General features: G+C 32.0%; 1 protein-coding gene across 3 annotated transcripts in view; it reads left to right on the forward strand.

The window, feature by feature from the left end:
• LOC113514602 (calmodulin-binding transcription activator 2) overlaps positions 1-26,977 on the forward strand; it is a 67,349-nt gene extending 40,372 nt beyond the window's left edge. The window contains exons 12-21 of one of the 3 annotated variants that reach the window (XM_052901780.1): positions 100-192; positions 2,470-2,537; positions 3,050-3,192; positions 4,444-4,604; positions 5,816-5,952; positions 6,498-6,598; positions 8,301-8,375; positions 18,374-18,398; positions 18,767-18,871; positions 21,143-26,977. In XM_052901780.1, the coding sequence (XP_052757740.1) occupies positions 100-192; positions 2,470-2,537; positions 3,050-3,192; positions 4,444-4,604; positions 5,816-5,952; positions 6,498-6,598; positions 8,301-8,375; positions 18,374-18,398; positions 18,767-18,871 (908 nt within the window). In that variant the 3' untranslated portion in view covers positions 21,143-26,977. The remainder of the gene's footprint in view (positions 1-99; positions 193-2,469; positions 2,538-3,049; positions 3,193-4,443; positions 4,605-5,815; positions 5,953-6,497; positions 6,599-8,300; positions 8,376-18,373; positions 18,399-18,766; positions 18,872-21,142) is intronic. The other 2 variants (XM_052901779.1, XM_052901781.1) reach the window with 2 other exon arrangements.
• Positions 26,978-27,345: the final 368 nt, after the last annotated feature.

Consider the following 27,345-nt stretch of genomic DNA (forward strand, 5'->3'; position numbering starts at 1 on the left):
AGGATAAAAATGAACGATCCGATGGTGAAGAGGTGAATGGGGAAAGAGTCGAAAGGAAGGAACTCAGTTCGTGCGGTGGTGAGAGTAGTCCCTGTCCAGGCGAGACGGCGTGGCGGCGCGCCGCCAGCCCGCTCATAGACGTGGAGTCGCTGTCCGACCGCTCCGCCTCGCCGCCGCCGCGCGCCGCGCCAGGTCAGTCACCCACACCGTTGCCGGTAATGCACGGGCGCAGCTGGACGCCACGAGCCAGCACTCGGCGGCGGGTAGTTAATGGTGTAGACGCTAGCTAAATACCTTTTAATGCTCACTGTGAAGCTATTGACATTGAATTGATCGAATTAGACGAAGAATATGTTGTAGTTGGAGAATTTATATCTAATTTGAAAAAGGAAAATGTAATTTAGAAAGTACTAAGTTAACTTGTTAATTTTAATTTTGTTTTGAAAGTACCTTTGGAATTTGTAACAGACTATGAAATCAGCTGTACATAAGCAGTATTAACAGCAATAAAGATTTTAAAGAAATGTAAGTTGCAGTTTGGTAATACAGAAAAAAAATATGTTGGCGATAAAAATACTGTAATTTTAGCAAACTTAATTATTAATTTAGCTTTCATTATATATATTAACTCTAATTTTAATATAATATATAACTACATTGAAAATATATTATCAAGCTGAATCGATGATCATTTACAAAGCTAGAATCCAAAAACTAATTGGCTATGGAGATTGCAATTAAAAACTGTTCTATACCATTTCATGGGAAAACTACCCTCCGCTCGTCCTATCTATTGATGTTGTAATTGTAGTAGTTGCATCATTGTTCTGGCAGTTCGTTGCTCTTCTTCTAACATATTATATTGTCTGTACCTTTGTCCTTTTCTGTCGCCAGTCTATAGCGCTGAACGTGAACACTGTATGTCGGTAGACCACTTGTAGTTCTTCTATATTCGTATCCTACCAAGAACGGAGATCCTATTTGTTGTTTGTATTAGAATCCTATAAGCTGAACCGACTTTGTTTTTTTGTTTTTATTTCAATTGTAATTCTACAAAGTAAAATCAAAATCGTTAGCATTTTTTTTTTGAAAGAGTAATATTACTGTGAAACAACATATATTCTGTAGAAATTTGCTTCGGAAAACAATAAAAAAATTGAGCCTCACATATTAATTTGACAATTAGATATTTCCTGATTCATGGTGAATAACGATTGAAATTGATTGACCGCACCTCCAATATGAGAGGCTTCAATTTCTTTTTCAATTTTCCGTTGCATGTTTCTTTAGTAAATATGTTTAGTTTCATAAACAGACAACTTTCTTATAAGGATGCTAACAATTTTAATATAACCCTGCACAAACGTAACGTTAACCGTTTTACGTAAATCTTAAATTTCGGTCTAGCTTTCTCGATGTTGTCCTTCGATGTCGCTTTCAATGGTTCGTATCGGTCTATCCACTATCACTTTACTTTCAAACATAGTCCAATTGATTGGCTTATTTACCTCTTCAAGTTCTATACACTTTAAGACTACGTTGTTTCAATACACAATTCTCAGTAATCAGTAACATGGACATTTGTATAACGTGACACGACACCGCATGCCAGCTAAACTGCTTGCATGACTCAATATTTATATTATGAAAGCTTTTTATGTGTAGTTAGTTTTGTAATTATTGGTTACTCTCTAAAGCAGGTAAGTTTGTATGGAAAATTGTATGTTTCAGTATTGTTTAATTAATCAATATTCAGAAAATTAAAAAGTCTAGTTTTTCTTTGTTATTTTGTTAAAATCTTTTGTTTTGGATTTAAATTGTAAATATTGTTAATTGATTTGTATTGAAGTAATTATAATAGCACGATAAAATATAACATGTTTCAATTTTGCTAATGAAAGTACTCTACAGCATTTACAGAAAATAAAGGGTCACTGCGAACATACAGTCATTTCTAAAGTAAAATCATGTGAATTTATTGAATTCTTGTTATACAATTTACTATTCTGTAATAGACTGCAGAGTACTTAAAAAAAAATTCTGTTTTCAAATTTTTAACAATTTTATCAAAGGTAAGTAAAAATATTATGTATTATGCTTTATGTAATTTAAGTGTTGTCTTATAGATAATAAACTTAAATAAAAATTTGGTGTTTATGGGGTATGATTTTAAGATACCATAATAACAAATTTGGTGAAAAACTTACATGGATATTTATAAAGATCACTGTGATCTTATTAAGTCATTAAAGAGGCAATAACTACTAATATAAGTGTAATTACAATATAATTTATACAGTCGATGAAAATATTGGCTCTTGTAAAGTTTTATTAGCATAGATCTAATTTTGAAAATAGTAACAAAATCTAATTCTTGGGTAATGTTATAAATTGATTTAAAAGATTTCAGATATTTTCTGATACAGAACTTACAGCACTAAGAGGATTCACTTCACAAAAACGTTTCAGGGGAGCAGGATGACCGCGTATTCACGTTGGCTGAGGAGATTATTGCAGCTATGCCTGATAGAATAAAGGTAAATGAATAAGATAAAATGTTTTAAAGATATATGAATAAAACTCGTTAATATAGCCGTCATGTTGTTTGTTAGTTATCTACTGTTAAACGTTATTTATATCGTTGTTTTTATTATCAAAGTTAGCTGATGCAAATCCTGAGGTATCTGCATCTATTAAATATGTGTAACACACTTGAAGCCCACAATTTCTCTAGCGGATTATCGTCCAACGTGTGTCTGAATTGCTTGTAAGAAAAAAAATATTAGTAATTTATTAACTGCTGCTATGTATGGTGAACATTGCTAAGGTGAACACCTATATTTTTCTTTCACGTAGTTGGATTTAAAGTTACTTTTAAATTTAACTGTAGTCCCAGATAAATTAGTTACATTTATATAGTCATAACGCATTGATATTTGTAATAAAAGGATGATTTAACTAACTATTGATGATGAATCCAAACGATGACATAAGTTTGTTATAAGTATAAAACTTATTACAATTTTTTTTAATTAAACTATTATTGTAGAACGAGAGTTCATCACTGCTTTCGGGGTGCGGATTAGAAGCTGGCACCGGAGGTGGTGAAGACACACTCATGGGCCCACTTTTAGATGACTCTACTACCTTCAACACTGAATTCAGTTTCGAGTTCTGCGATAACACATACAGGTTCATTTTTAATTCCAAATTTATTTTCAAATGCATTTTATATAAAGAATGCCAAAAATAAAAGAATGCCAGAAGATGAGCTAGATAAGATCAGTTGAATTTGGGCCAATGAATCGCCCTGAGAAACTCTCTGGTCGATCAGCCCAATCGGATTGTTAAATGTTTTACTAGTCATATATCTATACTTATATTATAAAAAGGAAATATTAAATTTTTTGTATGTTTGTTGATTTGTAATAAACCTTAAAACTGCTCAACCAATTTAAACACTTCTTCCACCAAAGAAATTTACCTCGTCAGCAAGTATCATAGGCTAAATATTTTATTGTAGTAATTAGCGGTTTTACTTCCATGAATGACAGTGTAACGAGAATGAGCCTGACTGCGTTCTTCGGTCCGCGAGCGAGACTAAGTAATCTATAAGTAAAGTTGTTTCCAAAAAGAGATTCCTATGAAAATTATCTTAATATAATCCAAGATATCAAAAATTTGTCTATTAATGTTAATGTAAAATACTACTTTATTTTCTATATCTATCCAAAGAAAGGTATTCCATTCATTCCTATTCTCATACATTCATATTCCCAGGGAGCCCATACTATCCCGAAACCATAAAGTTTAATTTCATTTATAAACATTACCTCAAAAGACACACATACGTACATATCTGTCACGCCTTTCTCCCATTAGAGTAGGCAGAAACAATGCAACACCAAATGCTTCGAATCAAACGAACGTCTTTCATTTCTTATATATATATATATATATATATATATATATATATATATATATATATATATATATATATATATATATTCTTTATTGCACTAAAACATACAGTAACAACAATAAGTTAAAACAATGTTAGTAAAGGCGAATTTATCTCTAAAAGAGATCTCTTCCAATCAATCTAACGCAGTGGCATAGGAAGTAGTGAGTGGGCAGTTTCTTCCACATTTATCAATTTTTTCATAACCGGTTGACTTAACACCGGGTAATTTGGTCCTTCTTCAGCACGTCGCCTATTTGGTCGACATACGTCTATATAGGATGGTCCCTACCGACATCTCCATTCATTCTTGCTCGATAAATCTCTTTCATAACCCTTGCATCCATCCTCTCCAAATGGCCAAACCAACACAACATTCCCTTTTAAATTTTTGTCACTATATCGTCTTTCAGTCCACACTTTTTGGAGTACGGTTTAAAACAGCTTTTAAGGTAATAAAGAGACTAAATGCTTTCCAACAGGTATTGTGGCGGGTCTACCCCGTGTTCATCAGGATCGGTATCACCAGGCTCCGCGCTGTCACCACCGCCGCCGTCACCTCGACCGAACTCTGTGACTGCTTCTTCAGCAACGCTGCAGGAATTCCTTAATGCCACACATTTTTCTAATTTAACACTTAACGGTAAGACTGTAGGCCAAACGACTACCTCAATTTATACATATTAACTAGGTTTTACCTGCGACTTCGTTCGCTTAATAGGTTAACGTAAGAATTATCTGAATAGAGAATTATATAGCCAATTATGTGAGTAGCAGCCGAAGGATTTAAAACAAATCGAAATTATTTGATACAATTTATTAAAAATCTTTTTTTTTATGCAAATTAGAATGACAGACAAGCTGACGGCCCACCTGATGGAAAGTAGTAACCGTCGCCTATAGATTATATAGACATGAGCAGTACCATGGACATAACAGAGTATACTGTTTTGTCCATGATAGCACCCATGCGTTGCCATTCCTGACGACTCAGGTTTATTCCATATATATATATATATATATATATATATATATATATATATATATATATATATATATATATATATATATATATATATATATATATATATATTACATTAAAGATTTTTTTTTAATTAAACTAGATGATTTTGTCGATGTTAGACAAGAAGTGCTTGTTGCCGAGGGGCGTTGATGCCATCACGCGGACTGCTTGACGTCAATGCTGGGCACATTCTGCTGCATGTGGATTATCCAAAAGTCCATGTGTTTAATAAATTTTTAGGGTTTTTTTTTAATAGATTATAATGAAATAGTAACCCCGCCTGCGCTAATGGTATACGCTGGCGGGGCACCAGTGAGGGATGATTAGTGAGAATGAAAAGGCAGGTCAGTTAGCCCATCGTGACTAATTCAACGATAAATTAGTCACGATAGTTTCCAGCGGGAAGCGCGTGGAGGTCGGCCCGATAGGATATATTGATAGCAATAGGGACTAACCTTCCCATTACTAGCAATCCCTCCCCCCCCACACACACATTTTTGGAGTTACCCGTGCTCAGCAGTCCTCGTGCCTTATAATTTCGTAACAAACCTATAATTCAATATAATGCCCATGGCCACTTTTTGCCATCGGCAAGGAGTTCATCCCCATATCCTACAGCCTAAATGGTTGCGTACAGCGTGGTTTCAGAGATGTTTCCTCCCACGAACACTCAGGTTATGTATGGTAATGAGCTCCCTGTCGGGGTTTTTCCAAGAGACTACAGCGTGGAGTTCTTCAAAAGGGGGGTAAAGAGGTTTCTTCAGGGTCGGCAACGCGCCTCTGTTTGCCGCCTCAGTGGTATAAAAAAAATTAATGATCTTGTTTATCAGATCGAGAACAGCGGGAGCTGTATTCAGCAGCAATAACGATTCAGAAGGCGTACCGTCAATATAGAGGGCGCCAGTTGCAGCGACGCGCAGCGGCCGCCGCCATCACCATACAGAACTGCTACCGTCGATATAAACAGGTGATGGATGATGAATCCATTGTCACTCTCATTCGACCTTCTAATTGTCCTTATTTCAGCATTAATCAATTCCAACAAAACTTGGTGACCTTTTCAACCGACTTCAAAAAAGGAGGTTCTAAATTCGATTTATTTTAAATACACATTGCTGTGGTCACGTGACCACGACGTGGTGCAGTCTAGAAGATAAGATAGAGAAGCAGGTATGTAGGTACTATTTACCTGTAAAAGCTTTTACATTGCGTTAAATTACGATTGTGTATATGTATATTTAAAATATCGATATATTTTTATATGTTTGTTAACTCTTACTCATTACTCAGTACTTCGGCCATGTCATCCGTAATGAAAACTGTATGGAACGACTAACTGTCCAAGATTCAGTGCAACATAAATGTTCTCGAACTGTATGGAACTGTAATTGTCCAAGGTTCAGTACAACGTAAATGTTCTCGGGGTAGATCACCAACGCGATGGACCGACACAATGTTTTAATTATTATAAATTCTATTAAAGCTAACAATAAAATATCTTTATGTATACAGTTTGCATATTTGAAGCATATGCATGCAGCGGCAACTGTAATACAACGCGGATACCGTCTAATGCGAGCGCGGCGACAGGCTGCAAACAACACGCCTATCAAGTAAGTTTTTTTTATTTTTTTTCTGCAACTTAGAATGGCAAACAAGCTGACGGTCCACCTGGAAAGTTGTAACAGTCGCCTATAGATATGAGCAGTACCATGAACATAACAGAGTATACTGTTTCGCCCATGATATCCCCCATGCGTTGTCATTCCTGAGGACTCAGGTGTTATTCAGAGGAATAACACCTGTACCATGTAAATTTATTGCAAGTGGCAATTGCAAAGTCATTTAAGAATTAAAAAAAATATATAAATGCATATACACAACATACAACTTATCGCCGTGTGGTCTCGGCATAGGATATGCCACCCATTTTCTTTCCCGTGGCTGTTTTGAGAGGCAACTTATGGAGGGTGAGAGATGTGTAGCAGCATCTCTCTTAAAATATCTCCAAAGCCTACCTGCTGTTGCCAATCCGTCTGCCAAACGTGGCAACTACTAGCAAAACCACCCAAAGGGGAGGCTTAAGTTCAGCAGTGGACAGTTAAAGGCTGATAAGAAGAAGATAAGAGAAATATATAAATATTTTTGATCCAAACAGTTATTGTACAGCGTCGTCTAATCTCGAACTACTCGTAAGTACAGCTTGTAAACAGCTGCATTGCTTGCACATTCTTTTTAGAAATTGCATTCTGAATGGGCGGTAGAATTATAATAAATGGCTATTCAAAAATGCATAAATTTAAGTTTACTTGAATAAAAATATTTCTTTCTTTTGTATGTGTAGATAACTGATGTACATAGCTGATAGATTAAGTTATAAAATGACTATTCAAAGATGTTTAAATTTAAGTTTACTAGAACAAAGGTATTTCTTTTAATTTATGGGTAGATAACTGATATACATAGTTGATATATTAAATTATAAAAATGACTATTCAAAAGTGTTTAAATTTAAGTTTACTAGAACAATGGTATTTCTTTTAATTTATGGGTAGATAATTGATATACATAGTTGATATATTAAGTTATAAAAATGACTATTCAAAAATGTTGAAATTTAAGTTTACTAGAACAAAGGTATTTCTTTTAATTTATGGGTAGATAACTGATATAAATAGTTGATATATTAAATTATAAAAATGACTATTCAAAAGTGTTTAAATTTAAGTTTACTAGAACAATGGTATTTCTTTTAATTTATGGGTAGATAACTGATATACATAGTTGATATATTAAATTATAAAAATGACTATTCAAAAGTGTTTAAATTTAAGTTTACTAGAACAATGGTATTTCTTTTAATTTATGGGTAGATAACTGATATACATAGTTGATATATTAAGTTATAAAAATGACTATTAAAATAAGTTTAGATTTAAGTTTCATCATTATCATCATATCAGCCGTACTGTCCACTGCTGAACGTAGGTCCCGCCATAAGGGGAGTTCTGCCAGTAGTTGCCACGCTTGGCAGGCGGGTTGGCAACCACAATAAAGTTTTAAATTTAATTGATAATTGAAGTTTACTTGAACACGAATATTTTTTTCTTTCTATGAGTAGATAATTAATAAATATAGTTAATATATTAAATTATTCATAGAGTAATTCAAAGAGACATATGCAAAAACAAAAAGGCAAATAATGAGGATGCAGCATGAACTTTTTTGTTGTGTGTTATTTAAAATGTTTATTTTCAAGCAGAATTTAAAATATTTGTAATGCACAGAAGTTCATATATTTATTCTTTCATCCAGAAGGACATATTCCCAGCGGCGTCAAAATCAGGCAGCAAGAAAAATTCAGCAATTTATGAGGCAGTCAAAAATAAAGTGAGTACAGATCTTTTTTTGGTTTTCTTTTTCATTTAATAGTTTCCTGTCGCGTCGCTGCAATTAATTTTCTTTGTTAATGACATAATATTTAAATTTAGATATATAAAAGAGCGTGCTGATTGACTGGCTGGGCTGACCCATATGTCAACGCACAGCTGAAACCGCTGAATCTATTAAATTCAGCGTTTTGAAATTTTGATGATATTTCCTTTATAGGTAAATAATAAGAAAAAAATTGTGAAAATTCAACCCTTAAGGGGGTAAAACGGGGTTTGAAAATTTGTATGGAATTTCGTCAGTTTATAAATTAGACACGTGAATTATTATAGAGCAATAAAATCTAATGTCACAAGTGAGCAAAACCGCGGGAAAAGCTAGTATCTTTATATTATTAAACATAAGAAGAAAAGGCTATTGTATTGGAGTTGTGTTTATTTAAAACAACTGTATGGTCGATCTCCACGCGGTCGTCTCTTAGAAACCTTCGTGATAAATTCTTATTTCTAGTGAATTATGCACAATGATGCAACAAAAAATGTAGCTATATGTATATATAGTTATGTATATTTTATTTACAGTAACAGGAAATATATATATATATATATATATATATATATATATATATATATATATATATATATATATATATATATATATATATATATATATATATATATATATATGTGTGTGTGTGTAGGTAGTTTTGTGGGGCTTTCAATAGCTTTATTTGATTTATTTTATAGCTGACTTATCGGCCAATGAGACTTTGTAGGACATTTAATAGATTCCTGTCCCATTCGTGTTTCTGTTGATAACTACAGTGAAATTGTCTTGGTTAATTTTTCTACAATCTTTGTAATATAATTTTTCTAGGATTAGGCCTGCTGTCAAAAATAGTTTGTTAAGACGCCAAAGGATGACAAACGGACTCAATGTCACATCCCACTAATATTACCAACTAGTTATTTGCTTGCCTCTTCTATTTGCGTGAAAAATTAGATCACTAATTTAATCGCCATGTGTGTCCCGGCCATTCTTATTTTTTTTTAGCCGTTAACTGTCCACTACTGGACATAAATCTTCTCCATAAGGGGTGTTTTGCTAGTATTTGTCACGCTTGGCAGGTGGTTTCGCAACCGTAGTTAGGCTTTTAGAGATGTTTTAAAAGGGACGCTACAACCCATCCCTCGCCTTCCCTTAGTCGCCTCTTACGACACCCACGGGAAAGGAAGATGTAGCCCATTTTATACCGGGATCACACGGCCAAAATAAAAGATCTTCGGGAATATTTTTAATGGCGTAGAGTAAATATAAGTCAAAATACGATATGTTCACTCCTATATTGATTTGAAGCAAATATCTCGTTATTATTTATTTCATAATGATATATATTCTATCTAATATATAAATATTGTTGAAATATATTTGGCAAATATAAATTGTCCTCTAGAATATAATTTTATTTCTACTATTCAATATAAGTACGTATATTTTACAATTCTTGAAATGATAAAAAGGAAAAAAATACTTTACATAGTTTTCTGTCATAGAGCAGTAATTTGTGATATTGCTTTCGAGTCTGAAGGTGGTCTCAAGAATGTCTTTATATTATACTAGCTTATATATATATTTATATGTATAAGTTACCACTCAACTAAAATATACTGATTACGTAGACCAAATCGCAGTTAAAGATTATATAAAATGTAAGATATACGAATAAAGGCTTCATTCGTTTAGTATTATACAAAATTTACTTTGTGATTATAATAAAATCACCAGAGGGAGACTTTGTACAAAAGTCGTTTGCTTGGTCACTTCTTTCCCATTCGTGTTTTTACCGTGATGCAGTTATTTGCATAGCTGTGTTTCGGTTTGAAGGGCCGGATATGGCAGTGAATTTCCAGGGTACAGAGGTATAACACCTGAGTCCTCAGGAATGGTAACGCATGGGGGTATCATGGGCGAAACGGTATACTCTGTTATGTCCATGGTACTGCTCATGTCAGTAGGCGATGGTTACTACTTTTTATTAGGTGGAGCGTCAACTTGTTTGTCGTTCTAAGTTGCATAAAAAATATCTTGATGCATCATCTTTAAGTGGTATATTTCATTGGTGGCCTTCCTTTTGAAATCCACGCGTGCGATGTAGCGGGAAATAAGCTAGTAAATAATTTTAATGAAGATATATCCCGGTCACGTAGACGAATCCGTGGAGCAGAAACTAGTAATAGAGTCTTGCCGATTTTTTTTACAACACAGGGGGCAAACGAGCATGCGGCTCACCTGATGGTAAGTGACTCCCTCTGCCCATGATCACCCATAACACCAACGGCATTACAGGTGTGCTGCTGGCCTTTTAAAAAGAAATATGTTATTTTGTCGTATCGGTTCGGAAATATTGCTGCTGGAAATATTGCCGCACGCGTGACATCCCTGGCCCTCTAGACAAGTGGCAAGCGAATTCGTCGATGGAATCGACTTCGCTAGCTAGTCCGTGAGACAGAGTGAGATAGCAACGCCGGGTGACTCATTCCAACTTATGGACTCGTTAGCGATGTCGATTCCATCGACGAATTCGTTTGCCATTTGTCTAAAGGCCCTGGTATTGCAGGCGTTCATAGGTTACGGTAACCGCTTACCGTCAGACGGGCTGTACACTTGTTTGCGATTACCATAGTAGTATAAAAAATATATATGTATATCAAACAAACCTAATTGCTACAATAATAGGGTGTTTTCTACGTAACGGATACGAATAATTGGTAAAGTTACCATTACGTCTAACTGTATCTAATTTTCCAGCACCGTGAACACATTTTATTAGGTCTCTATCCTTCCAATATGTTATTGAATACGATATGTGTTCGCAAAAAGATATTTCCAGTATATGTTATTTATTATAATAACGCTACTATTGATATTATTCGGAAAGTGGAAATTCTATTGTGATTTATAGAAGGAATAGGAATGATTATTTCTTAAAAAAAAAAAAACTAACTTTTGTATTCATTTATTTAATTATTTACTCTTTATTGCAATACATAAAAGAATAGTATATATATATATATATATATATATATATATATATATATATATATATATATATATATATATATATATATATATATATATATATATATATATATATCGCATATTTGCTCGCATGAATCAGTATATAAAGTACCTTATGTGCTAAGTTAGGACATAACCTACCTGTGTACCAAATTTCATACAAATCCGTTTAGTAGTTTTTGTGTTAAAGAGTTACAAACATTTATCCATACAGTTTTACAAACTTTCGTATAATATTAAGAGGATAAAAAATATTTTTACGTAACTCAGTAGTAAAATTTTTTAAGTAAACTATTAACTGTGAACTATGAGTAAACTATTATTTTAATAGAATTGTGACTACCAATTATTCTATGTCTAATTATTCTAGCTATCCAATGATGTCTATCTTTTTTTTTTTTATACTACGAGGGTCGCAAACAAGCATACAGCCCGTCTGATGGTAAACGGTTACTGTAACCTATAGACACATTGCCGACCCTGAAGGAACCTTTATATACCCTTTTTCATATTAAATATATTTCATAAAATATTAAATTACATTTAACATTCTTTATTGCGCTAAAATACATTTTAAAACAAAAAGACAACATACATTCCGATTAATAGAACCATTCAAAGTCATTGGCAACTTTTAAAAATATTTTTCAGCTTAACTTTGAACCGTATTATTGTTAAAAAAAAACTTATTTTTATATAGATCTAGTTTAATTTTTAACTATAGACATTCTTCACAAAAACCTCATTTTGTTAGTTGACCCGTTGAAAGTACTAAATTATTTAGCCGAAACTAATAACGTAGTAGTGCCATCACAATTTTTTTTATTATGGCCAAAAATGCTTTTGAATAGAATCAAGATATAAGAAATATATAGCTTATTGTAATATTGTACCCCATAATTTCAAGCGTACACTGGGAAAGTTCTCGAGAGGATCGTATCGCGTCGTTCCTTTTCCTATTATATATATGTATGATGTACGGTATGATACATATATTACGCTGTACAATATGAGCGTTACATAACAAGCTGAAATCTGTAATTGTATTGTGAAATAGTATAATTTAGAATGAATGAAAAAGCTCTTTATTACCCTCAAAGAATCATACATAATACACAAATAATATGTTTATTTTTTATATTTTTTTATACAACTTAGAATGGCAAACAAGCTGACGGTCAACCTGATGGAAAGGTAACTGTCGCCTATAGACATGAGCAGTACCATGGATATAACAGAGTATACTGTTTCGCCCATGATACCTCCCATGCGTTGCCATCCCTGAGGACCCAGGTCTTATTTCTCTGCACCCTGTAAATTGTACATAAAAAATACTTTTATTTTATTTATACTATACTGTACATACTAATACTACATAAAAAATATGACAGAAGTAAGCAACCAACCTACTGCTAGAATATGCTCCCTTTATAACCAATTTAATACGAAAGTAAAGGACTTCGACATTTTCCATGATTCACAGCGTACCTTCAAATATAAACTATTAATTTGCATTAAAAACCATTACACTATCTGGGTGTCTTCTGTCTCTTTTTTGCAGTATTTTTGTAAAATAATCTAAGTAATTATATATTTCTAGTTATTTTTATTATTATGTAGCTAATGCTATGTACATCTTTAACTAGTGTGTATATATTGTATGTATATATGTTCATAGTATATATGTAACACTATCGTGTTACGTATATACTATAAATAAATAAATAAATATACAAAGACGAGCTTCATTTCTTCCATAAACAGACGCGGTCTAGTGTTTATATATATGTAATATATTATGCTGTTACACTACATTACTTTTTAGTATTATATACTCCATCGCTACAATACAATTTCCCTCACGACATCAGATATATTGCGTTATAGCAACCTGACTCAAGTTATGTAATGTAGGATGGAATAGAAACCACTAACATCCTTTTAAGAGTGTGAAATTGTATATTTTTGCCATAGAAAGTTGCGTGAAAGAATTTTCACCCATACTAAATTGACGTGTTTTTTTTTTGATGTGTGAAAATGGATGGTAACCCCGCCTGTGCTAACGGGATATGCTGGCGGAGCACCAGTGAAGAGTGATAGTTGGGAATGAAAACAGGCCAGTTAGCCTATCATGCCATCATGATGAATTCATCAGGAATTAACCATGATAGTTTCCAGTGGGAACCGCGAGGAGGTCGACCTGATTGGGTATATTGCTAGCAATGGGATTCTCAGTCTCCATTACTAACAATCCCTTTCCCTCCAAATTGATGTGTATGTGATGTATCCGGCTCGAAGGACCTCGAAGTATTGTTTTTAAACAATAAAACTGATATAATAGCTATTAATAATAAAATAATACTTAAAAGTCTGATATCAGTTTATTACTTTAACACTAATTACTGATATACATATTTAAGTTTTTTTTTTTATGCAACTTAAAATGGCAAACAAGCCGACGGCCTACTAAATAACTAAATAAAAAATTAGCCGCTATTTTAATTTACACAGGTATATTAATTTACAAGCAATTTATATTATATCAGGAATAATAGTTCCCAATTGAAATTTAAAAAATGAAATTTTAATCCAATTACTTAAAGAATAGTGCATTTTGTTTGGATTTAAAAAAAAATATCAGCTAAACGTCAGATTAGTTATTTAAATTTAGATGCGTATATGATACTTGTTGCTCCATTTGTATAATTTAAAACTTAATTACAAAATAATTAACAAAAACTACAAATCAGTTTTAGCGACATCTAGTGTCATAAAATTTTGCTTCCTCGACAATTACCTCGCCACGCCGGCATACACAAACCACCAGTGTATGCCGGCTGAAGAACCTAGCGACCCGAAGGTCGTCGCCTCCGGAGTTGAAGCCGGGGTAGTGGGGTATACCCCGAGGCCCCTACCTCGCCCGCCCACTCTTCATCTGGCGGGCATGAGAAGCCCTTGTTGATTGATTGACAATTACCTTAATTGACATCAAGTTATATAGTTTTTAAAACTATTATTTATTTTTGACGAAAACGCTTTAATTAACGGTTTTTTTAAGAAGGATACATCTAATATGTTAATAGATCAATGTAACAAGAAATCACCACGGGAACGCGGAGTCATTGATTATATATAATATAACAACTTAGTGTAATAACGTCGTCGAAAAGATAAAGTTTTGGGATTCCGACTTTGTGAAATTTTAATAAGAAAGTTATTTCTTGCTGAGTTACACTGAAAATGATGGCTTTTTAAGTATGATCATATTATATTTTCGCCGGGCGCATCGCTCCATAGATTAAATTTTAACATCGTCATCCTGCCTCGCGGATGTAACAATGTACTATACGAACTAGATCATTTGGCTCTAGATGGAGTATCTCATAACAAACGCTTTTATAAAAACAGATCAACGTATAAATAAGTTTGCTAACGTAACAATTAGATGGGAATTCTCTTCGTATGATTTCTTCTCATTAAAAACAAAAACTTAACCATATAGGTTAAGGTTAAGTTGATAAATAAAAATGATCCAAAATACTTACGTCTGTTTGAAAGAATGGATTTTTTTTTTATCTGTGAAAATGGGATGGTAACCCCGCCTGTGTTATCGGTATACGCTGGCAAGGTACTAGTGAGAAATGGTAGGTGAGGATGAAGGCGGGTCAGTTTTTTTATCGGTGAAAATGGAATGGTAACTCCGCCTGCGCTAACGGGATACGCTGACAGACCACCAGTGAAGGGTGATAGATGAGAATGAAAACAGGCCAGTTAGCCCATCATGATGAATTCATCAGGAATTAACCATGATAGTTTCAAGGGGGAACCGCGGGGAGGTCGACCTGGTTGGGTATATTGCTAGCAATGGGATTCTCAGTCTCCATTACTAACAATCCCTTTCCCCCCGAATTGAAGTATTTAGCGTTCAATTGTTTGTGCCTATTCTAATGGATAGGCAGGCGTGACAGATATGTATGTATGTATGTATAATATAATACAAGATTAACGTTGTAGTTCGTCATCACCAGAGGGAGACTTTGTATAAAAGTCGTTTGTTTGAGAACCTCTGATCCATTCGTGTTCCTACCGTGAAGCAGTTGTGTTTGCATGGCTGTGTTTCGGTTTGAAGAGTGGGATATGGCAGTGAATTTACAGGGCACAGAGGAATAACACCTGAGTCCTCAGGAATGGCAACGCATGGGGGGTATCATGGGCGAAACAGTATACTCTGTTATGTCCATGGTACTGCTCATGTCTATAGGCGACGGTTACCACTTTCCATCAGGTGGGCCGTCAGCTTGTTTGGGATTCTAAGTTGCATAAAAAAAAGAAAATCATTGGAATACTTTAAATATAATAACTGTATGTTGCTATAAAGTTTTCAAACTGCCAGTTTGTGAAATTCTTTATATATTCTGATGGGACTTCTTTCTAATAATGAGTTTTTAATAAACAAAAATTGTATCCCTAAATATTTTCCATTATCGTAACCATTAGATGACTTTCAAGTCCGATTATAAATTAATTAGAATCCATTGAGCTGTGTTTTATCCTCATTAAATAAATTAATCCTTTTTAGTTTTTTTTTTTTACTTTATTCTGTAAAGAAAATATTTTCTTTAGTCAAAATTGATTTAGTTCACGTTTTATCTAGCAGTTTAATTTGTCAATGGAATCGTCGAATTTTTTTTTTATACAACTTAGAACGGCAAATAAGCTGACGGCCCACCTGATGGAAAGTGGTAACCGTCGCCTATAGACATGAGTAGTACCATGGACATAACAGAGTATACTTTTCCATCTCAAATAAGCTGATCAAACCTTTATATAACTAGCAAATAAAACTTTTGGGGTGTATAATGACCACTTTCGATGTTTCATATAGAATTTTAAAATGATCCTACGCAGTCTATAATAGATACTTTGAGTGTTTCATATAGTGTATTAAGAGGATTTCCGTTTCATTTTCTATTTTATTTTTGTCACGTTTCAGTTGAAATTTGCAAAATGTGGTTGTTTATATTGAATTAGCGATATCTATGTCCGATTGCGGAATTGCTGTGAACTCTATAATTGGTTTTAGCGCTGGTTACTTATTATGATAGACGTTCAACAGACAAAAACTGATTGACAGAATAAGTAAAGGCGAAAAAGACAGAAAAAAACTATAGATATAATTTTCAAAGAGAATTTTTTTTATTTTTTCCCGTCACGCCTGATTGTCGACCGTTCCAAGTTTTCACAAATTAAAAATGTTATTAAATAAATAAGTTATATTTATAAACAATAAATTACGGTTTTCCATTATACATTTTTTCTAGATAATTGCTAATTTGATTAATTATAATAAATTTTCCAGCGAAATGTGGCAATGCAAATAATGGCAAATTTTTCATTGCCACATTTCGCTAGAATAATGAGAACTTTTTTGTGAATGTTCTAATATTAATATTAACTTGAAAATACATATCTGACATAGCTATTTAATAAAACTAGCTAGAAATAAAATTATTCTAATTTGTCTACATATGTCTACATTAACCGATTAAGAAGTTTTAAAATTATAATTAATTGTGCTGTTTTGTAGTGCAATGATACTCTGCAAAAACTGTGTAAAATAATTTTACAAAATGATTAAATTGTTGTTAAAAAAAAATCCGATCAGCATAACCAGTTACCTTAATTTAAAAATTTTAAAACCTAAACTAACGAATCAATTTGCATAAAATACCAATGGGACCAATTTGTAAGTAAATTCTTTTAGATAAAAGAAAAATTTACCAAATCGGTATGGGACTGACGGAATTGTGAGCTAACAAACTTAAAAAAAAAATACAATTGCATTGCGAACTTCCTTCTTTGAGAATTCGATTGAAAAGTGGTCATTTTAGATCCCGTTTATCTCTAGTAAGATTGCACTATCATAATTACGAGTAAGAAGGAACGAGAAAGCGTATCTGGTGTTTCATTCACTCACGCTTGCGGTAAGTCGATACTATTTAGAATTGGTAAATCGTCCCGTTGTTAGTGGATTGCTAAGGAGTTTTCTTTATAGGGTACGTATCCAATTAGGTCGTCTCCCTTCCCTCATAACTCCAGTTATCTGGACGCTAAGGGACTCTAAGCAACTATATTTACTAATCTAAATTTGTTCTAGCGACTCTTATTGGGACATTGTCTCTAAATTGATTATACGTTAGGGATAAATCAAAGAAGACTGGAAATGCCTTTGTAATTTTGTTTTTGTATAAAAACTAATCTGATTGATCGCCGTATGGTCCTGGCATAGAATGGCCTATCCCTTCGTGGGTGTCATAGAAGACAACTAAGAGAAGTTAATGATAGATTGATTTTGCCAGTAGTTGCCACGCTTAGCAGGCGGATTGGCAACCGCAGTCAGGCTTTAGAGATATTTTAAGAGGGACGCTACTGCCCATCCCTCGTCCTTTAATCGGTTCTTATGACATCCACGGGAAAGAAAAACATAAACCGTTTTTATATTATTCAAAATAATATAAAAATATAAATATATTAAAACGGCCGTCTGGATAAGTCGCCAATAACAACTAATGACTATTCTCAGCTTTTCACGGATGCAATTTTTGTCAAAAAGGGTCAATCCCTAGCGAATACGTCACAATGAGCCAACTTACCAGACTTCACCTTTATAGTTTTATCCACTAGCGTAAAATGACATCATCGTCATCATTTCAGCCATTATCCGTCCATTGCTGGACATAGAACTTCTCCATAGACTGCTATAAGGAACGGTCCTAAGCTATCGCTGTCAATGCTGTAATTTATCTAACCTTTCTGACTAAATTGACAGCATAGCCGGAAATAGCATTCTAATATCATCCATAAAAAATACATTGACTACTTGATTTTTTTTTTCAAAAAGTATTATTTTTTCATGCCAGCACATGGGAAGAGTTTTCCACAAACGTAAGTCTTCTATGTGATGTAACGCAATAATAAATAGTGTAGACCCCACATTATTTTACGAAAGACGCTCGATCAAACAGTATATATAACACTTTGAAATTTTGGTTTAATTTTTAATGTCAATAAAATATTGTTGACGTTCTAAATTGAACTTTCACAAGTTTGTCATTAAATTGAATTTACTTCATTCATTTTAAGAAATTTTCTTTTTGGAAATCTAATATTACAGTTTAAAGAACTCTCTCTTATATAGATGGAGCAATGCGTTCCAAATTTGATGTAATTGTTCGGGACATGCCAAAGCCGTTGGATCACTGGCTGTTCTATATGCTATGGTGGTATAATCTAAATCAATCTGTCGCTGGCAGGTTGCAGAACGCACGAGTCGAAAGCGTGAGGGAGGCCCTGCGCTCGCCGGATGCCCACCAAAGCTCGTCGCAGCGCATCATCAGTACACCGCCCACTCCCAATAGGTAAATCGCATTCAATTACTAATATTAGAACACATGCATAATTACATATACACACGCAAACGTGGATGCATCCACACGCACGCAAGCAGACACGCACGCACGCACGCACACGAGCACACACGCACGCGCGTGCCCACGCACGTATACACACATACACATACACACGCGCGCGCGCTCGCGCCCGCACATATACATACACACGCCCACACACACAGAGAGACGCGCGCGCACACACACATTATTATACAGAGTCTACTTCTTATACATACATACCTCTTACATTACTATAAAAATTAATTACTTTATGTACATACATTACATATCTACCATTCTTATATTTTTTTTCTAATTAAATTCGTTGTGGGTTGCTAGACATCCGTAGATAGTCGCCGGGACTTACATGGGCTTCACTGGACAATATCAATTGTATGCCCCTATTATTCCTGGCTACATACTAGACACAATTGTTGAAATGTATGGTCAGATTGTACCGATGGCGTAATCTCATACACAATACGTGTGTAAATGTTAATTTTCTATGGTTTATTAATAAATATTGTAGCTGTAGTCGTGACACGATTTTATCGAATCTTTATAAGAAGAAGATCGGGGGTAAACTTTGTAGAAAAGTCGTCCGCTTGGGGTTCTCTTGGTGCTTTGGGTGTGTTTTGGTTTGATTATTAAGATTATTCCTCAAAAAAAGACACGAAACCAGTTATTTTGACTTAAAAACTAAACTACTGTACCGATTTTGATAAAATTTCTACGAGTCCAATCTGCCAGTATATCCTTTCAGATAAAAAGAGAAAATTTTAAATACTTCTTTTTTAAAGTCGGTTATAATACATACATTACCCATATCGTATGGGTATAGGTACGGAGACATTACATAAAATGGCAACGTATGAGAAGTACCTTAGGAGAATTCTGTAACGTTTGTGTGTATAGGCGATTACTCCTCTCCATCAGGTAAGCCGTCAGTTTGCATGTCATAGTAATATAACAAAAAAACAAAATAGCTAAGGCTATTTAAAATAAAGGTGTCTCTGAAACGATTTTATGGATGATAAGTAAATCTTTATTTCAAAACCCATAATCATGGTGTTTGGACACTAAACAAAATTAAACATGAAAAATAATATGTCGCTAGATATGAAACTTGTATGTTTTATTAATTATTTTGTAATTAAAGATAATTTCAATCAAATTTTTTAATTGGCGAGTGTTTTTATTTATTTTTTACTGATATAGTAATAATTGATTATAATTTTTGTCTTTATTCTCTTATATTATACAACTTTGTAAAAAACACACACACTAACAAGAAACATTACGATTTTGTGGGTTATAATCCATTTAGGAAAAGATCACGCATTTAAATGGTACTTCATATTCATACATAATAATAAAAAGTACTCGCCAATTTAAAAAAATTATTTCAAATTATCTTTAATAATAAAATAATCAACATAAACCACTAATCTCGATACCAACGCCATCTAGTACTCGTATTTCTTGTCCAATTTTGTTTAGCCACCGACCACCTTAATGTGCAATTTGATTTGGTCCATAACAACTCTTAAATGTATTTCTTTAAAGTTATTTCACGAAAGTCATTAGCAGTAAACTTTAAGATCGTACATTTTGGAGCATTCGCTTGGGAATTGTCGAGATAAGACTTGAGGAATTAAGTTTAAGTACAATTCAATGTATTAAGATACAATTCAGGATTCGATTTATTTTAAAAAAGAAAATTACAAAATACAAAAGAAACTGACGAAGATTTACTTCTACACAATTTCAATTTAATATAACAATAGAAAAATATGTATTTTTGGAATTTAAGTATAAAATAAATATGAATTCTATGTTGGTTTAATTAAATTATACATATTATAATCATATCTATCTTTAATATTTCTTTAATAATTATTATAATCATTTTTTTTTACCAAATTTATTTAATTAATTGTAACACTTGTTTAAACTTTACACATTATATTTACATTTAAATTTTTATTTATTTATTTAACTTCCATGTACACAAAGGTACACATGACTAACATAACACCTAAAGGCGTTCTTTACTAGCCAATCATGAGGCAAACGGAGATCTTGGTAGCAGTGCTTTAAAATAAATATCTTTATTTTTTATTATTACTAATTTATTATTAAAGATTTTTTTTTATTATTGTAATAAAATAAATTTTATTTTAATAATGCTGTTTTATCTGCAAAATGTTTTATTTTTAATTAGTAGTATTTTTCTAGGATCGTGGACTACTTAGCACCTGAATCACCAATGAACGCTGATGAAGACCTGTTACTTGAGCTTCTGTTTAAAATGTGACCCGGCGCCTTCAATCGTTAGGATTATATAAAAATCTCTCATTTTGTTTCTATTCAAATTCTCCTGTGTGTTGAAATTTAGAAAAACTATAGTCGATTCGTTTAAATTACTTTGTATTTTGGCTTTACAACATAGACACTCTTTTGACAAAGCCTTCGTGATATTTACTGCCTTCACTTGTCTAATACTTAATTGATCTTAACACTCTACCTTTGTGAAATTTATTATATATATATATATATATATATATATATATATATATACATATATAAGAACATATTGTACCACATAATATAATAGTCTTCTTGACTAATTTTGGAAATATAAAATCTCGTATTTGCGTACTGAAAAAACTTACAGATACGAGGGAGGATATTTGTATTATTACAATTTAGTTAATTTTTTTCTTGTAAGTTTACAATTGGTAACATATTTATTAAATCGGCAACTTTCACTCAAGGTAGCGTTTTAAGTGAATAAAATACATCAATTATAAAAAGGACAGTATCCAAGGAACTGTATCGAATTATCTTTGTTCTGGTAACAAGTAGCATTGTTCCAAGAACAATATAGGATCTGTATAATTGGTGTATTTTTATTCGACTTCTTCATAACAATTATACAAAACAGGTTTCTTCTTAAAGTTGTGAAATAACTCGGGCCTTGTCTATTAAAATTTTAGCCATTCAATTTACAATTATATCTATTAGGTATTATAATGATAGTATCGACTTTCATAATAGGAGACAAGCTATCACTTTTTTCCTTTAGTGTTGTATTGTTTCGTGTAGACGTTTCCAATCTCCTTAGAAATGACTTGTTCAGAGTTTAGATTCAAAATTTTTTTTTCCTTTATTTCGAACTCTTCAGGTCATAGACAGGGTTATATTTAGTATAAATTTTATCGTATTTGTATTATATTTTCATAATGTATTTTTGAGACGTTTGTTTAGGACATTTATTGGATTTATATTTTTGAAAACTCTAAATTGGATGTAAAAGTAATTTATCTAGAAGCATCAGTGTATTGGCTTATTTGTTCTCAACGTGAACACGTATTGAAACGGTTTCTCTTGAATATTATTGTATTGTCTTATTTAATATTTGGCTGTAATATATATTTTCTATTTCAAAATGTAAAGATAATTACGAGTAGATACCTAAACTGTACGTTTGGGGGTTGCGTTCGTTGATTTGTTTTGGACATTAGAAACTCAAGTTAAAACTTGAATTCTAGATTCTATTGATAATTTCCGAATGGAGTTAAAAAATATGTAGGTTAAGTACAAATTCAAATTATTAAATAAAATAAAAAAAAAGCCACTGTTCTTTATAAAGTAGTTGCACCTAGCGTAAAATACAATAAACCCGACGAGCTGTGAGTATTTTGAGATTTTATCGTATTTAAGGAGAAATAAAGTAATTATGCCGTTACTGTTCTTATAGGTTTCGTTTCAGCCTAATAGGTTAATTCTTTTTTAGTCTACGCAGTGAAATAAAGCCTTAGATATCATCGAACATCTAATCTATCTTAAATTTCCCGTAGCTAATATCTAAATCTTATGAATGCTTACCTTTAGCCGTTCATATTTGTTGTGTATATTTCGTCTACGGTTTTAAGTACATTGTGACGAGTTTAGTTATTTTTATACGTAGCCCATATATAGTTTAATATCCCGTTGAATTCATTTTCTGCGCCCCTAGTTCCTACTAAGCAACTATCGACATCCTTAATATTAACTATTAATTAGTTTTCTAGATAATAATTTTCGTTTTAGATCTTCGATAAAGCTAAATGCCATACCTACTTACCTAGCGTTCATGAAAAAAAAGGTTGTGCACCATTTAAATATAGAAATAACTACCTAAATATTCCCTTTTTCTGGATTCTTTGATATTTTAACGTAGCCATATAGTTTATAGTTTAAGATTAGATTAATCATAGCTTAACCATAAGACGACGAACAGCCGTCGAGATATTTTCGATTCGTATTTTTATAAGGCAAAAGTTACGAACGACTACGATTGCTTTGCTTGTGCAGGGCCAGATCAGATCAATTCGGTTTTTGTTGTCTATAAAATTATTGACTTCATATATTAAATCTTTTCATTAACGATAATTCTTTTATAATTATTTAATTTAATATTCAGTTATAAGTTTTACGTTAAGTTTATAAACATTCCGATTGTTTGTTAATTAAATTTCGAGAGGCCCAGTATTGAAATTAGTAGGTAACATCTGGTTTACTCCAAACAGTATTAAAATGAAATCCAGAATTTTATTGTATCTATACACCGTGTGTTCATAACGATTATACAAGGATTTGATATATTGCATTGTACTGAATGTAATGAGGATATGAAATTAATTTACAATTTATATATAGTATTGGATGGAGCAAACCGGATACGAGTATTATAAAAATGAGTGACACGCGACGTAGATTGAGAAAACCGTCCATTCGTGGCGGCTTTTGCACCCTCTGGTGGCAGTACGGCAAAAGTCGCATAACGGCAACAAGCGAAAATAACATTTGTTAAAGTGATTATAGTAACGCGATTCGCTTGCATGGTCAATGGGCACCCGAGGGCGCGAATACAACATGTATATTTCATATTTTTGGATCGCTAATTTTAAGATGTTATATTTATATATGTATATGTAGTGAGGGCGGATACAATACCAGTATTTCGAGAATGTATTACGCCAAACGTTTTGATGTATTAATTTTCCATAAAAGTTATTCTCTCATTGTTTCTTTTTGAACTGATAAATAGTTCGTTTAGCTAGTGGTCATACGTATATATTTTTTGATAGCGTGCACGATTGCTTCAAGAGCGCCAACAAAACGAGGAGAAAATGTAATAAAAAAAAAATAATAATAATAAAAAAAAATATTTTTAACTGTAAAGCGAAACCTCCGAAAGCAATAATATTTTTGTGGTGAAGTTACTCCGATTTGTAAAGAGTGTATTTTATTATCCACGCGGTCGTCACAAAACAGTTAGAGAACGCTTCATAGTAAGGCCGTTGTCTGTGCTGCTTTTGGTGCGTGTTAAACATATTAAAGAAAAAAAAATTTGAAAAAAAAGAAAAAAATATTCATACTAATTTTCGTATTCATGAAGAACTCTGACGCTTGGTAGTTACAACTCCTATGAAGATTAATATAATAATACGTATAAATTAATTTACTCCCCATTAAAAAGGACTGATAATAACTTATGGCTAGGCTGTATGGGCCATGCTCTTTGCTTGTCCATATCTTTCGTTTCTATTTCAATCAGCCTGCAGAATGATTGTAATTTTTGACAATTTCATTTTTAAAATAGGCCCAAAGTGTTAGAATCTACTGCCATGAAAAATAATAAAAAAAAAAACATTAAATTGAGTATCGAATGCAGCACGGCAAATGGCGAGCGTTAGTATTTGACCACAGCTAAAAATAATAGAGCACTAGAAGTAGATATAGTTAGATGAATTACTACTTATATATGAAATAATAAATCTTGAAATCTATACATAGAATTAAAAATTAAAAGTTTAACTAATACTTTTTATTATTATTACAATAAGAGGCTTGTTCACACATTTTAACTTCGTATCTAGTAGGTAGGTACTTTTAAGATTGAAATGATATATAGGGTAAAGGTTTGCCGAACGGGTTCGCGGAGGATAATGAACGATTATTATTTGTTTGGGTGGGCTGTGTTACTGATTACGCCAAAGGCATTATTAATTTCAATTGTTGTGATATATATGTGTAGCAAAATAATTGATTTGAAGCATCTATATATATATATATATATATATATATATATATATATATATATATATATATATATATATATATATATATATAACGGATAGTTACCTAAAGACTATTAGTCAAATAACAATTTGTTTCAACAGCGTATCGGTGATTTGTTAATTCGCTGTAGCTTGCTTGTTATACTTTTATAATGAAGATGTTTATTTCATTAAAAAAAAAAAATGAGCCTGCCTAAAATATATTGCATATCACTTAGTGTATGACTTATGGAGGGGTTATTGACACGCTGTTTCTTTATTGGTTTTTTTTTTTTTTATATAAAATGCTAGATTTCTAGTAATTAATATCTCTAGTGGCTGAATTGTAGGGTTGTAACATTGTCTTGTGTTAGATTATTGTCAAAACAAAAGAACGTTTGTTTCTTACTTTGAGATTAAGTTTTCATAGTGAAATTTAGTGATGTTTCGTAGTTATGTTTTAATAAAATCCTTTACTAATATTTACTTAATTTTAATTGCAGTGATTTATTTTAAATACACAATTGGCACTTAACGTGATGTAAAAACTTTTGGAGGCAAATAGTACGTTCGTAACTGCTGTGGTCACGTGACCACGACGTGGTGCAACCAACGTCGAAACGTCGTCGATAAAGAAGCAGGTACGTAGGTACTATTTACATGTAAAATCTTTTACATTAGCGTTAAATCCCGATTGTGTATTTAAAATATGTGTAAACAATGCGAAATTTAAAAATTAATTACAGTAATTTATTTTAAAGTGTAGTGCATTATACTTTTAAATTATTACATAGTTTAAAAGTCGTTACAACCCAAACTATAGTGAAATTAGGACTTATCGCTTGAAACATTTTTTGTAATATAGCGTTACACGTAATGACGAAGTTATGTTTTATTGTAACGTAATATTTGTTTGTAATGCAAATATAGGCGTTATTATTGATAACTTTTCATAAATAGCAAATGTATGAAAACGTTACGTACTGCCAGTTTCAAGGTTTCTAAAACACCAATTAAGGAAGGATGGTTGATTGTTAGGATTGTGAATTGTCCAAATTATTGTTTTGAAAGAGTTTTTTATTGACGTTTTTTAATATATTTTACTTTAGTTCTAATGTCAATGATAATAAGAGTTTTGTAAACGAAACCAACCAAGTTGGCGGGTAATTATGACAGTAAACAAGTGTTTGACAAGTTTTAAAGTTATGTCAAAGTGTCGAAATAATATTAATGCAACAAAACTTATTTAAAATTTATTTAATACTTTAATAATACTATTATTTTGTTAAATGAAAATAATAAATTAATATGATTTTAGACTATTGTTGTGTAACAAAAACATTTGACAAATTTTTTGTATTATTTGACATATAATAATTTATTGAAATTAATTCATAAAATAAATTGATTTATTGTATTAAAATGAAATAAAAGTATTATAATTGTACTTATTAATTTTAAATTTTACATACCTAAATATAAAAAAAAATATTGTTATTAATCAACAAATAAGAATTCTTTTAACTTTAAAAAAATGTATAAGCAATTTAGTATTAAATTATAAATATTTATTTAATAAAATTAAACCATAAAATAAGTAATTTTATGAATTATTTTGTGTATTTATAATAAGTTTGTAATTTACAATTAAAACATTAAATTTTATTTATTATTTTTTATTTGTTGATTGATACAATATAAAATTTCACACAGACAAGCGACAAATTGTGATTTAATGTTACTATTATAAAAAAAAAAAAATTACATTCCTGTGTTGCATTCACGTTTGCATGTATTTGTGAAACATCTGATTGTGAGTTGTTGGGACATATGAGTGCGTCAGATATTGATTCTATCGATAAAAGTGTACTTTGAACAAAAATAATCTTCCTTTGTAATTATTATAATCTATAAACACTACAAAATTGTGATTCAAAGCAATTTAAAATATTACTGCTGATTATAATTTGCTGTTTTATTTAATGCCCAATATCGCTTTTAAAACTTATGATCATATATATATATATATATATATATATATATATATATATATATATATAATAATGTAATATAATAATATAATAATGCATTGTATTGTAAAATCTTTATTGTACATAATTCATACTGAATACATTAAAAGATTTAATATACAATGGCGGACTCATCCCATAAAGGGATCTCTTACAGTCAACATTTGAGAAGCTGAAAGAAAACTGTAGAATGTACAAAGGTAATGTATGTATAACCAGAGGGAACTTTGTACAAAAGTCGATTGCTTAGGTACCTCTGTCCCATTCGTTTCAACCAATTTAATCAATTCCAAATTTTTGAAAT

The sequence above is a fragment of the Galleria mellonella genome, unplaced genomic scaffold, assembly GCF_026898425.1.
Source record: "Galleria mellonella isolate WM207_F2 unplaced genomic scaffold, CSIRO_AGI_GalMel_v1 utg80, whole genome shotgun sequence".
Lineage (NCBI taxonomy): Eukaryota > Metazoa > Arthropoda > Insecta > Lepidoptera > Pyralidae > Galleria > Galleria mellonella.